General features: G+C 36.8%; 1 protein-coding gene across 5 annotated transcripts in view; it reads right to left on the bottom strand.

The window, feature by feature from the left end:
- Window positions 1-15,481, bottom strand: part of USP37 (ubiquitin specific peptidase 37) — a 94,584-nt gene that overhangs the window by 63,581 nt on the left and 15,522 nt on the right. For all 5 annotated transcript variants that reach the window (XM_036915601.2, XM_057503557.1, XM_036915580.2 and 2 more), the window contains 4 exons: window positions 13,571-13,749; window positions 13,161-13,238; window positions 5,470-5,567; window positions 4,054-4,138 (listed from right to left, as the gene is read on the bottom strand). In XM_036915601.2, the coding sequence (XP_036771496.1) occupies window positions 4,054-4,138; window positions 5,470-5,567; window positions 13,161-13,238; window positions 13,571-13,749 (440 nt within the window). The remainder of the gene's footprint in view (window positions 1-4,053; window positions 4,139-5,469; window positions 5,568-13,160; window positions 13,239-13,570; window positions 13,750-15,481) is intronic.

The raw sequence follows: 15,481 nt of genomic DNA, 5'->3' as shown, positions 1-15,481 counted from the left end.
CTAACTTAACTGTGGCTTTCTCTCAAACAAGAAAAAGAACTTAAAATGTCTATTTCTCTGTATTTTTCCCATTTTTTAATTTTTTTCTTATTGTCTAGTATTTTATTATTTTGTGCTTTTAATCGTACCATTATCCTTATTGTAGAAAAACTATTAAAATGTATTTGGATGCATAGAATAACCCTGGAAGGATGTAAGTTACTTCTGCAAAGACAAAATGAACAACTAGGAGTTAGAAAAGAAAGGGAGGTTTATTTTTCACCATGCACCCCATAACTTTTTATGTTTCTGCAATTTGTACTTATTATACAAAAGATATTTTGAAAGTATTTTGGTTTTATGCTTTCCCAATTTTTTTGCTCACTGATATTCATGTCCACTCCTTTGTTCAGTCTGCTTCTTACTGGACAAATTCTGCCTTTGTATTTCTAAAAATAGCATTATTTGCCTACATTCTTAAATTATAATTATTCGATTCTATCACTCCAATGTCTTCTGTTCCTATTATTGCTCGTGTCAATCTGTTTTCCTTATATAGATGATGTATTTTCTTTCTGGTAGCTTTTAAAATTTCTTTACCCATCATCTTTTGGGTTTTTAAAAAAAATAAATTTGCTATTTGGCATTTGTTGGGGCTTATCAGTGTGTGGACTTTCATCATTTTCATCCACTATTTCTTTGAGAAATTCTTTACCTTTATTCTCCTTAGCCTTTTTTTCCAAAGTGCTATTAAGACACAGAGGGTAGACCACGGAGCCCAACACAACTCTCTTCATTTATATTTACCATTTTCTCTCTGGGCTATATTCCATGATCATGCCTTCTTGATGTACTTAGTGGATGCCCCAGTCTGAACCTCTAATCCGCATAGTGCTTTTTTATTTTAGGGGGTTCAGAATTCTTGCCCCCATGCAAGTAATAATAAAGCAGATGCCAATCACTGCAATTCCCATTTTTGTGTATTTGCTCTCTGCTCAGGGAGCATGGGGCAAGCAGCACATTTATAGTTCCAAACCCAGGTAGTTATACAAAAGTATTCTGCTTTGGTTTACCAGTACAGAGATTTTTAGATACCTAGCTTCATATAAGAAATCAAGTTCCCTAGAGGGTATTATGCTCAGTGAAATAAGTCAGGCAGAGAAAGACAAATACCAAATGATTTCCCTCAGTTGTGGAGTATAGCAACGAAGCAAAACTGGAGGAACAAAACAGCAGCAGACTTACTCCAAGAAGGGACTAGTGATTACCAAAGGGGAGGGGTGGGGAAGGGAGGGAGAAGGGGACTGTGTGATAGATATCATGACTGGTGCACATGGTGTGTGTGGGGTCACGGGGAAGACAGCGTAACAGAGAAGACAAATAGGGACTCTGTGGCATCTTACTACACTGATGGACAGTGACTGCAATGGGGTGTAGGGGGCACTTGATAATAAGGGTGAATGTAATAACCACATTGTTTTTCTTGTGAAACCTTCATAAGAGTGTATATCAATACCTTAATTTAAAAAAAAAAAGAAAAAAAATCAAGTTGTGGTCTGGGGTCATGTTCAGTTCCCAAGCTCATATTTTGAAAACCAAGCCCTAAATACCTGATTCCAGTGATGGCTTTCAGCTTTTACTCAATATTAGTTTGCTTATTGGTCTGGAAATGTTCACCTTATATTTGAGTGCAGCTTTGCATTAAAAAAATATTTTTTTCCCTCAGTCATTCCTATGTGCAATGAATATCCTCATCCTATTATTTTGAGAAGAAATCTGTGATTTAATAAATCATTTGCAAATCAAACTTAGTTTTTTTAAACTTACTTTAAGAGTCTTCTAATAAGTAGAAATACATCAAGTTTCCTCTCTCTGAAATTGTTAAATAACTTAATTACTACTACAGTCACAAGGTGCTTAACAGATACCACCCAAGGCTGAATATACCTAAAAATACAGTACCAAATTCTTTCTCTCACCTTAATCATTTTATACAAATAATCAAGATGTTTTTCCACTCTGAATTAAATTCAAATAAAAAAACAAAATGTGAGTTAACAGGTCATTATATAGCATATCTATTATATACCACCATTAACCTCACTTACTCCTTTACCATTGCCCCTCTGTTACATTCTGTGATCATACATTCTTAACAAGTGCTTAGCAATTGTCTTACATGTTTATATCCAATACATCTCAAAAAATTTAATCTACATCTATAGAATCAGCAATTTCTGACTAGCTTTTACTAGCAAAAGAGACTTGCTAATATGAAACTTGTTTTAAAGAAAACACCTTAACTTTTGGCAGTAGTTTAACAAATACATAGGCAACAAAGGCAATTTAAAAATGCCTCTCAAGAATATACAATGGGGAAAAAACAGTCTTTTCGGTAATTGGTACTAGGAAAACTGACAGCCACATGCAAAAGAATGAAACTTGAATCACTGTCTTAACACCACACACAAAAACAAACTTGAATTAAAAGACCTAATATAAAATCTGAAACTTTAAAACTCCGAAAACATAGGAAGTAAACTCTTAAACATCAGCATTAGTAATTTTTTTCTGGTGATAGTTCCTTAAGCAAGAGAAAATAAAAGCAAAAATTAAAAAGTGGGACTCCATCAACTAAAAAGCTCTGCACAGCAAAGGACGCCATCAACAAAGCAAAAAGGAAACCTATTGAATGGGACAGGATATTTGCAAATGATATATCTGATAAGGGGCTAATATCCAAAAATATTAAAAAATTCATATAACTCAACAACACCAAAAAGCAAATAATCCAACTAAAAAATGGGCAGAGGACCTGAACAGACATTTTTCCAAAGAAGACATATAGATGGCCAACAGACACATGAAAAGATGCTCAACATCACTAACCATCAGGGAAATGCAAATCACAACCACAATGATGTATTACTTCACACCAGTCAGAATGGTTAATATCAACAAGACAAGAAATGAGAAATGTTGGTGAAAAAGGAACACTCAAACACTGTTGGTAGCAATGTAAATTGGTGCAGTGACTATGGAAGGAGGTATGGAGGTTTCTCAAAAACCTAAAAATAGAAATACCATATGACCTAGCAATTCCACCCCTGGGAATTTACCTAAAGAAAACAAAATCACTAATTTGAAAAGGTATTTGCACATTTATGTTCATTGCATAAGTATTTACAATGGCCAAGATATGGGAGCAGTCTAAGCGTCCACTGACAGATGAATGGATAAAAGATGTGGTACATATTTCCAGTGGAGTATTACTTCATCATTATTCTTACCATCTGCAACACATGGATGGACCTAGATGATTACTATGCTAAGTGAAATAAATCAGAGGTATACAAAAGATTTTACTTATATGTGGAATCTAAAAAACAAAAAAAAAACAGAAATAGACTCATAGAGAAAAACCTGGTGGTTGCCATAGGGAAGAGGCGAAGGGGAGGGGTAAAATTGGTAAAGGGGATAAAGAGGTACAAACATCCAATTATAAAATAAAATAGTCATGGGAATGAAAGTATAGCATAGAAAATATAATCAATAATATTGTAGTATCTCTGTATGTTTACAGAAGGCAACTACACTTATCATGGTGAGCATTTAGTAATGTATATACTTGTCAGATAACTATGTTGTACACCTGAAACCAATATAAAATCGTATATCAACTATCTTTCAATTTTTAAAAGTTACCTGAAATAATAAATGAAAAAAATAAAAATAATTTTTTAAAAAGCCTCAGAGGGGAGATCTTGTTTATCACTTGGGACAATGGAAAATACAAAGATCTAGAATCTGATCACATTACCAGTCACCTGTGGCCTCAGTACAAATCTTCCTAGATCTCAGTTTATTCATTTGTTGAAAATGTAAAAAGAGCCTGAACTAAAACATTTCCACAGTACTTTCTAACTAAAATGTCATGAATCAGTGATTCTCAACAGTTCTGTGCTTTAAATTAGGGTATTCACTTAGACCATAATGCACAGTCTATCCCATCATACAGTATTTTGAAGAAGTGAACTCTTCAAGTTCTTCACAAGCCACATAACCAATACATACCTGTCTAGGTTAGTGCTGCCAGAAGAGTAGTCCTTGGATCCAGCTCTGCTGCCATAAAAGGATGAGGACTGCAAAGGCAAAAGCCCTAAAAAAAAAATACACACACAGGAAAAATTTAATTCCTAAATCCACCATTAAAATGCATCTAACTATATAATTATTAATTAAGAAAGAATTATATAATTATTCATTCTTTTTTCCCCTCTTTTCATCAGAGTAATATATGTATGTACAAGTTAAGAGATCTAATACTGTGGGAAACGTTATAATAGCAACAAATACTCTCTTGCCCCAAAGCTCCATAAATTTTGCTTCTAATTTCTAATATATTTTAAGACTTAGTTTTTCTGATTTTCTCCATAACACTAGATAATGTTTCTATTTCATTTTAAACAGTATCAATTGACTCCCTATTATAAAAAATCAGAAATTTCTCATTTACATCACCCCTACTCTTGTTCTGTTCTCAGCAACCAATTATTAGTGTTTTTTAGTTCTACTAACTTCTACATTTTGTTCCATAAACCTTATCACTTAATCACTTACTTCTCTCTCCTCTTCCACATCAATTTTTGTGTAAGATGTACCTTAACTTCAACATTGTTAAGGCTTGGTACAGCTTTAAGTTTTCCGTTTTCTAACTACCAGTTAATTATAAAAGTTGAAAATCATCAGTGAAGTTTACATGATGTATTATTATTTCAGTGGTAAGAATTATATTAGAGATACTTCTTTCTGTATGAGTCCAGTGTCACAACCCTGAACCACTAAAAGGAGAATGTTGCTAGTCTCTTGATCAAATGAATTCTCTTAAACTCTTTAATTTATCAAAATCATGCCAATGTTGAACCATTTGAGCTTGCTTCAATTTAATTTTAGGTTGGCAAAATATTCAAATAAATAGCAGATGACTGAGTCTCTAAGGAGTTCAGAAGATCAGAAAGATATTTAAATGCTGGAAATACTAGCAAAAATTCATGGGCAGTCTAGCTTACAGTTTTTGTAAAAACCGGGTACAAGGTGAGCTTAAACAACTGCTTTAGGCAATAATTACAAGATCTTCTGGAACTTCATGTATGTAGCAATATCGATGAACTTTAATTTCAACCATTTTAACTTCTTGAATTCATTCTATGGTCCAATTACTTTGACAAAGGAATTTAATTCTAGGCAGTTAAATAGGAAGAAGGTAAGGCCTACATGCTTTGTAAATAGAGTAATAATTCCCATATTTCTAACACTTTAAAATATTTTAACCAAGTACTAGACACAATTTGGTACCCAAAAACTAGTACTGAATTATGCAGTATTCCTGTAATAATGTAGAGAGATGATGTCCCAGTTTAGGTTTTTATTTCTAGTCTAATACATCATATAATAAATGAGTATCTTACATAAAGACCAAACAGGACTTACCTGGTGTCCTATTCTCTTCTGACTGCTTCAAACTCAGCTGCTTCTCTCGACTGCTGGTTAAATACTTTCTTGAGGGATCTGTCATAGCCTTGTTGTTGCTGCAGTTAACAATTTAACTCAATATACATAGGTGTATAAAGATATAGTTCTTAATTTTAAATGGATTTTTTAAAAATTTACATTTCAAGTGCTGAACTCATTGATTTGCTTGGAAGTTAGGTTACAAGAGGTCAGAGACTTAAGTAAATGAATATCATGAAAATAAGTTTTCATTACCAAGGCAAAAGGCAATTCAATCCATAACCCTGGTAATAAGGCAAAAATGAAGAAACATTTTCTTTATAAGAAATCAAACCAGAGACAGTAAAATTACATGGACTTACTTAGCCAAATGCAAGACCAGATGAATAATTCAGCTACTGAGACCAAAAGAATCAAGAGGTAAACTATTCAAGCTTGATACTAAATAGGTTTAAAAAGTAAAACAAAATCCCAAGTGCTCTTACAGTCTGTATGACTTGAAATACTATTTACTAAATGAGAGCATCCTATCAATTAATAGTGATTAAACTATTTTAAGTTCAGGAACACAAAGTTAACATTTATTATAATCCATTTTTCCCCTATTATTCCCAAACACCTGAACAATATAAGTAGACTGGGTCTGTTCAGATAAATGCCCATGCTTTGATTAAAAGTGCTAATTTTAGGAGAACCATCAATATGTAAATCCTGTAACTGACCACAAAGACGCTCCACCAGATTCCCTTTGACCCCATTTTTGTGTCCTCCCACCCACACCAATTTAGGTATGTTTTCAATAGCCAGTACCTACGGTTCTTCTTCAGAGGACTGTCCTCAAGCTACTGGAGCTACTTTGCCTGCACTCTGAGAGTCACAAGTAAGGTCAAGTGCTAGAGTATAGAAGCCTTGCTCTGCATTAGAAAACTGTAAGATAAAATTTATATAATAGATTTTCTCTCTGGGATTAGGATGAAGCCTAACTTGGCATGATTTTTTCCCTAAGATCCCACTAATGCTTTGTTTCCTATACTTCACTGTCTTGCTTTCCCCACTTCCTTTCTTAATGAATCACTCGCAAATTCATCTGCATTTCAAGGTCTGCTTCTGGGGAACTTGATTTCCTCAGCTGGTACTAGAAATGGGCCTAAGAAAGCACACACTAAAGTCAGGATTCTGGAACTGGACCACTTATTTGGCAATGGCAACAGAAATCCCATTACTGGCAGTAACACCTCTGGCATCCTATAGTGTTACAATTACTAAGACTTTTCATCTGTAGTGAATTGGGATGGAAAAGAGTAGAAGAGGATATGGCTTATACATCTCTAGCATTTGAGAAATGTGGTAGACTGAACAATGGATCTTAAAGATCTGGCAATACAGAAATGTTCTAAAACTGGATTACTGTCATGTTTGAACAACTCAATAAATTTACCAAAAATTATTGAACTGTACATTTAAAACAGGTGAATCTTATGGGATGTGAATTGAACCTCATTTAAAAAATATTTAAAAGTTGTTTAAATATGTCCAATATTATTCCCTTCCTTGAACCCAATTCCCCCTCCCCCAATCAAGAAATGCAGTCTATTTCCCTATCCTTTAATGGGGCTGGCTTTTTCTTCTTTTTTTGATTTCTTTTTCCCCCCAAAAGAATGTGACAGGCATAACAGTGAGTAAGTCCTGATCCTAAGGCTAAAGATCCTAAATCTTATAAATTTCCATTCACTCTCTTGGAACCCTGCCTCTGCTATGTGAATAATTCCAGGCTAACCTGGTAGAAGATGAAATGAAATACAAATGGCCCAATCACCCTCATCACCCCAATCATTAGCCAGCCAACAGCCAGTCTTCGAGTAAAGCCATCCTAGACCAGCCAATTGCTAGTCCACCCATCAACTGACCATGGATGCATGAGAAAATGAACGAATCCAGCCACAATCAGCTAAGTCTGGCCCAGATAAGCAGAATCACTCCAGTGACCATCAACTCATAAGCAGTAACAGTTACTGTTTTAAACCACCATGTTTTGAGTGGTCTGTTATACAGCAATAGATAACTGATACAAGTAATATGAGGTGAATAATCATCATAAAGACTATGAAACCGGCTGGTTTTTGCTATGAGTGTTGATCTACTCAAGGGAGGAAAACGATAGGCTCACCTGAGCTAATTATCAACTTAAAGACAAAGACACCATGCAGAATCCCTAATCCAAAGAGAGTTGCAGCCCAGATCCTTAGGTTTCAAGAGTAAGACCATGCTGTCTGCAGCAAGAAATTATACATCATTTGTAAAGTATAGCATGCTACTGGCAAATCACTACCCTAAAGACATTAAGGGGCTATGAAACCCAAGCTAGATATCATGAACTGGGTGGGTGCTATGATTTCTCTCAGAATCATATCTACTCTGAACCTGTAAGATCAGGAAGTTACAACAGTAATCCATCATAAAATGAGAGTGCTGTATCAGGGATTCGTTCCAAGTAAGCAGGAATAGATAACAAGAACAGACCTTATGAGCATTCCCTATGACTAGCTACAAGAGAAAGAAAAAATCTGGGCCTGATTCATGGGTGGGTCACCTCAGTACATCTGTACAAGCTGAAAATGAACTGCTGCTGCACTACAGCCCCACTAAGGGACTGCCCTAAAAGACGGTGGTGAGAGGAAATCTACTATGCGGAGTTTCAGAGGGATACCTCATTGTCTCCTTTGTATGGAGAAGAAAGTGGGTCAGGGACTTGGGAATGGTGACAAATAGTTTGTATGATGATCAGGGACCTGAAAAGAGCACACCTAGAAGATCAGGGAGAAATGATTTATTGAAGAGATATATGCATAGCGTTATGGAAGTGTGTACAAAGGATGAAGAGGTGTTTCACATGTTAACGCTCTTACCAAAGAATCCCACTGAAGAGATATTAAACAAACGGGCAGATAACTAGTTCAATAGATGCCAGTCAATCTCTGTACTCAGCCACCCCAATACTTCCACAAAGGGCCCTTGAGTAACAGCACTGGTGGCAGAGATAAAAGCTATGTACACACTCTATAGCAGGGGCTCCCTTTCACCAAGCCTGGTTTAGCTACTGCTGCTGCTCAATGTCCAACTGGTCAGCAGCAGAGACTGATGCGCAGCCCGACAGAGTATTCTCTCTTAAGAAAACCCATCTGTCATTTGGTGACCAATTGATCACATCAGGTTCCTTCCATTCTAGAAAAGGCAGCGAGTTATGAGTGGGACTGGCATCTATCTTAGGTTTGCTTTTAACCTTCCTGCCCACAGTGCTTTGGCTGCACCACTATCTGAGGGCTCCTAAGCATGTGATTTATTACCGACTAACATGAAATCTCACATAACATCATCCTAGAACAAAGAACCTACTTTACGCAAAAGAAAAGGAGATCCAATGGGGGCATATAATCAAAGGATCCACTAGTCTTACCACATAATGACATTACCCCAAAGCTGATGGCCTGATGAGGTGTTCCAATAGCCTTTAAAGGTACAGCTTAGGATTCAAGATACAATGTATTACATTTATACAGAATACATGTATCTGGAAACCAAAGAGTAGTAGTAGGAATGTTCCTACTCATTATCATTCTCAATAACCCCCATGGAGATTGGTGTTTCCTATCCCAGTTTAGATTTTGTGGGTCTAGAGGTCCTGGTTGCCAGAGGGGAAACTTCTTCACCAAGGGGGACAGTATGAATTCCATTTTATCTAAAGCTTTGGCTGCTATCTAGTCATTTTAGGCTCCTTATGACAGCAGATTAACAGGCAAAGAAAAGAGTTATCCTACTGGCAAGGGTAATCGACTTTATTGTGAGGCAGGGTTGCTGCTATATAATGAAAGCAGGAAGAATATGTTTGGAATAAAGGAGTTTCACTAGGGAATCTCTTAGTGCTCTCATGCTCAGTTTTAACTATGAATGGGCAGTTACAGCAACCATGGCCTGACAAGTACATGGTGACCAGGGGCTTGGACCACACAGAGATAAAGACCTCAGTCATCCCACCAGGCAAACCATCCAGACCAGCAGAAGTGTTAGTGCAAGACGCAGCAAATCTAGAATGGATAAGGAGAAGGAGATGGTAATATCAGTTATAGCCTCAAGGCTATTTGTAGCCATAAGGACAATAAGGACTGTAGCTTATCTCACTAACTTTCCTTTTATAAGATTCACACCCAGAAATTCGGAAGCACCAATGTAAAGAATCTGTGATCAAATGGAATGAACTTAATAGTGATGTTCCGTCAGAGGTCCTCATATCCCTTTTTGTACTTTTCACACCTCCAGACTATGTGTTTTCAAAAGCCAGCACCTGTAGTTCTTCAGAGGACTGCCTTTGAGCTACTTAAAATATTTTGCCCATTTAGGCAGAGCCAAAAGCCCTAGGGCAGTTGTTAACCAAAGACTGTGGAATATGGCAACATGAAAGCCCATCTTCTTTACCTCAAGTTGGGACAAGCCCTGCTAGATAAAGATGAAGTTTACTCTCTGTGGACTTTCACCTAAGATCGCACCCTTGGTTGGCCTCCTGTCCTGCTTTCCTCATCCTGGTACTGGTCTTTCCTATTTCTTAATTAGCCACTTGAACAAGTATATTCATCAAGAGTCTGCTTCTAGGAAGTCCAAACTTCAAACTTCTCCAGGAAACCCAAACTTCAAAAGAATCTAATTGTAATGGTGGAACAAGTATTATTAACCCATCAGAGATATACGCCTCATTAGAATTTTAAGTGGAACAACAGGGATGTTCCTAAAGTGTGGCGGATATAGTGGACTGGCATGCAACAGTACATTACAACTACCTTTTACTTACCTCTCTGTTCTACAGAAGCAAGAAAGCTGAAAACATTTTCTAGTTAGTGTTCGGGATGTGATTTAAGATAAGGCAATGTACTTGTGCAAGATTTGGAGAGTGGAAGTAAGGCAGAGGCCATGTTGTTCCATTATTTCTGATGGCAAACATCATCTTAGAGGTGTCAAGTTTTTAATAGAAGACTTCCAATCTTGACAGTGGCAGCATGGTTCTAGAGATGACAGCTTTCACAACAGCTCCAATTCAGCTGTTAGCTTCACAACAGCCAGGAGCATCTCTGGTGACCTGATCTGGGGCATGGTCTCAAAAGCACTCTTGACAGCTTAACCTAAAGCCTTACCTTTTCAGCTTTCCTAATGATTCTGTAAGCTATTTAATACTCTTTGTATGCAAATACCTTTGTGAGTAAACTAGCTAGGATGAATTTTGTTCCCCACAACTGGACCTCAATACACAAATTTTGTTACTAGAAGTGGGGTGCTACCATAACAAATCTACTACGTAGCACTAGCTCAATAGGAAGATAGAGGGTAAGGACACAGATGTTATAGACTAAAAGCTGGTGACTTGTTATATCTTGGCAAAATATTTACAAAACTGTTGTCTGTAATGTCTTGGGAGGCAAACAGCATCCTAAACAAACCTGAAACTCTAAAAGACTGAAACAGTAAAAACACTAGTCTCCAGTTCTGTTAGTGCTTTTTATTGCTTTCAGCAAAGTCCTATCTGAGACAGAAAAATTCAGGCAAGAGCTTGTCAGCTTATAATCAAGGACGAAAAGGAATACAGCTCTCTGTGTCAATGGTCTAGAACTGAAACTGGCTGGTAATCTGAGACCACACAGGACCAAAATAATCCAATTGCTCTGAATCTCAAACTGAGGCAATGATCAAGGTAAGTGGGTAAGTAGTTTTGTGAAAAGACAACTTTCATTTTAATATTAGGGGAAACTGGGTGAGGGGTATACGGAAACATTCTGTATTATCTTTGCAACTTGTCTGTAACTCTAAAATTATTCCAAAGTCAAAAAGTTAATTAAAAAACCAAAACAACAACAAAAAGACTGGCCCCAGTTCTTTCTCAAGCCTGATAAAGCCTGCTTGTTCTACCCTTTAAGAAGCTTCTAGACTTCTAAAACTTCTAGTTATCTACCTAGACACTTTTGAACTTCTTGAAATGCATCAGCATAAAACAGTCTACAAAAGCTGCATGGCCACAAACAAGAACAGTCTTCAGAACCTACTTCAGCTATGACCTTGAAAGGCAACAAAAGAAACCTACCAGGAGGTGGCAAAGCCTTAAGTCATACAGAGTACAATTAGCAAGGGGGTTTCTCCAGCAGACAGAACAGATATTGCAATGTGGGCTAACCAAGAACTTACTCCACTGCCTCCACAATTTCTGCACAGCAGTATTTTATCACTACTGTAGACCAGCGACTCTTCCAGTTTTCTATTCATGCCTTTTCTAAATGGAAATTTTTATTGTGGTTATCCTGTGCCTTCTCTAGCAATGTATAATGAAATGCGTACAGAGATGGAGTGAAGATGTCTTTTTGTTTTTAGGCACAAGACCATAAGGCACATGGTCCAAGGCACATTTGAATGTTACGGAGAGGATTACACATCACCCAGAGATCCTGGGCTCTGAGCTGGATACAATGACTAAATGAGACCTGGAGGCTGTCTTCATTAAGATGAGGGTAAGAATGTCCTTTGTAAGGGAAGAATGGTGAATGGGTATACTTTAATCTATAGTAGTGTTAGTTGTCTCCAAATAATGACTGTACCCTTCTGCCACAATACTAGGATCTGGGCTAGCTTATTTCCCAGACTTTCTTATAACTTGATATGACCACATGACTCTGGCCAATGTAATATATGCCCAAGTGGTGTGTACAATTTCCAGCCTAAAGGAAAGCAGTATTCCCTCCCTTTGCTTCCTTCCCATCAATAGGAATGCAGATATGACAGGGGAGGCTGAATCGGCTAACTTGGCTCACAAAATGGAAGCTACTTACTAAGGATGGCAGATCAACAAGATTGAAGGAATCTGAGTCCATGGTGATTGTAATTTCAGATCATCAGTCCTATCATGTATCCAGATTTTTACATCTGTTACAGCAGCAGAACTAAGATCCCCATTATTTTATAAAGTTTCTTAAGCTTTTCCCAACTCCTTTCTGGTGGCCCCTTAACCTCAGATGCCAGTTAACTATCAACTGATTTCTGTTATGGTATTGAGATATTAACTAATAATTGTATAGTAAGTTTTCTCCCCCAAAGACAGAAAGACAAAACCAAACTCCCATGATGAGGAAGAGGACTGTGAGGTGGTGTCTATACTATTATAAGACTACCACCTTTTTGCTCAACCCAGAAAATACCTCTAAATGATTGATGCTCCTTGCCTAGAACCTATGTAGGGTTCAAATCATTTTACTCTTGGCTAAGAAGGTACATTTTCACATGAGTAAGGTAAAAAAAATTTTTATAAATAAAGGAAAGAGGGAAAGAAAGGGTTCACACTAAAAGAGCAGCCAACAAGAAATAATCTTTATAGAGTTCTTTAGCTCTATTCTTCATTTTAGTATTGCAGATAAAAAGAAAAAAGCTAGAAAGGGAGAAGTGCAATGAAATGACCAAAGCAACAGCAATAAATTCTCCCTGTTCAGCCTACAATCTATTGTCAACAAAGCACTTTAAATTCTGCTCTTCTACCTTTAGAATTTTCATCAGTTGAACACCACCCCTCAATCTTCCCTAGTGGTTGTAATTACCAACATAAGAAACCCTGATCTAGTATCATAAAGGTTCTTAAAACAACTTACGATGATGAATCATTTTCCTTGGGGTAATCTTCATTTAACTCTGAGCCCGATGATAGCATTCTTTTCCTTTTTTCAGTCCTATAGAGAACAGAGAAAAAAAGGTTATTTTAAGAAGTCATTAATTCACATCATTAAAAAGTATAAACTGACACACTCAAGGACCAGAACTGTGACAATTCTATACAATTCTCTACAACACATTTAAATCAATATACTGCACGCTCAACAGGTGTCACTGATATAAACCACTTTAGACAAATACCAACAATGCACTCTATACTTTCTTCTTCTAACACTTTACTCCCTGGACAATCTTGTTTTTATCAAATTACTGGTCCTTCTAAAAGGCCTGAGAGACTTTTATAAACATGCACAGCTAATGAATAAGATAGAAAAAAGGTTTATCATACCTATTTTCTAATACCCCTGACCTAAGAGGTGTTGATGTCGACGTCAAAGAGGGGACACTCCGGGTGACAGTTATTCCACTTCCTGCTGCAGTCTTAATCGATCCTCTACCTGGATTACCAAGAACCTTTCGAAATGGAATATCGTCTTTAGTCTCCAAACTTCCTCTTTTTGAAGAGGCCTGTAAGAATAAAGTTTAACATAGCTTAATCTTCAAAATAATTGGCATACTTTTAGACCAGTGATTCACAAGTGGGGAACTTTAAAAAAATAGCCACAACTGGGGACTCATCTCCAGAGAATCTAGCCTAATTGGTCTGGCGTAAGGCCCATTCATCAGTACTTTTTTAAAAAAGCATTCTAGGTGTCCCTAACCTCCATGTTTTTCAAATGTCAACTATATTTCCCATTTTTATTCTTGTTTTTATTAAATGCTGGCCACAATCTGCAGAATTGATTTTATAAACCCACTAAAGGGGACCACTTGTGAAAACATAAATATTTGCTCCTGCTAAATATGTTAATTTATACATTAAATATTCCAACACTTTAAATTTCTACCCATAAATGGATGAATCTCAAGGTAATTACACTGAGTGAAAAAGCTAGACAAAAAAAAAATTTTATACTGATTCTACTTACATAAAACTCTAGAAAATTTGCACACTTAATCCATAGTGATAGAAAGCAAATTTGCTATGGCTTAGGGATAGGGACCAGAGAGGGAGCAGAAAGGAAGGACTACAAAAAGGGATAAAGAAAATTTTAAGGGTTATGGCCATGTTCACCAGGTTGATTGTGGTGATGATTTTACACCTAGGTTTTACAACTGTACCAAATTGTACAATTCAAATGTGTGCAATTTACTAAATGTCAGTTATACTTGAAATGTAAAAAAAAAAACAACCCTATCTATAAAAAACAAAAATGAAATCTTATTCGTGGTTCAGTTCAGTTTAGTAAATGGGCTTAATAATCACCTCTCCACACAGCCAAAGAGAACTCATATGTTTACGTAGAGGAGAGAGTCAAAGCTTCTCTTATTTTATACCTGGTTTCCCTTTGTGAAACAAATGAGAAGACATAGGACTGCTGAGTTGCAATAATGTACAGCAAGTCTCATGGCTGGCTAAATGATGTTTATGAAAGAAAAACTATTTAAAAAGCAAACAGAAGACCTCAACAAAACAGTCTGGTATCATACAGTGGACGGGCAAAGTTCATAATGTAGAACAGACCCAAACAGCACCAGAGAAATAACAGCAGCAAACATTTATAGAGTTGTTAGTATGCGGTATTATGAGCTAAACACTTTTTTTTTTTTTAACTAAAGTAACACTGATATACAATCTTATGAAGGTTTCATATGAACAACATTGTGGTTTCAACACTTGTCCATATCATCAAGCCCTCACCCCTACCCCCACCCTACACTGTAGTCACTGTCTGTCAGCGTAGTAAGATGCTATAGTCATTACTTGTTTATTCTGTGCTGTACTGCCTTCCCCGTGACCTACCTATATTGTGACTGCTCATTATAGTGCCTCTTAATCCCCTTCTCCCACCTCCCCCGACTCTCCCCAACCCCTCCCCTTTGGTAACCAATAGTCCCTCTCAGAGTCTGTGAGTCTGCTGCTATTTTATTCCTTCAGTTTTGATGAGCTAAACACTTTTACATGCATTATCTCGCACCAACCCTTAAAATATTATTGCTTTCTCAATTTTACAGATGGGCACTCAGGCTGAGGGTACTTAAGGAACTTCTCCCATGACCAACAGCTAGAAAGTGGCAGCACCAGGTCTCAAACCCACACCTAACACCAATGTTTTTAAAAACTATACTACACTGCAGTTCATACTGACCACAAGACATCAAGCAAAGGTTAAACCACATAACCTTTTTACTGATAAAC

This window comes from Manis pentadactyla, chromosome 6 (assembly GCF_030020395.1).
Source record: "Manis pentadactyla isolate mManPen7 chromosome 6, mManPen7.hap1, whole genome shotgun sequence".
Taxonomy (NCBI): Eukaryota; Metazoa; Chordata; class Mammalia; order Pholidota; family Manidae; genus Manis; species Manis pentadactyla.
The sequence above is the reverse complement of the archived record's forward strand: the minus strand, read 5'-3'. Positions and strand labels throughout refer to the sequence as shown.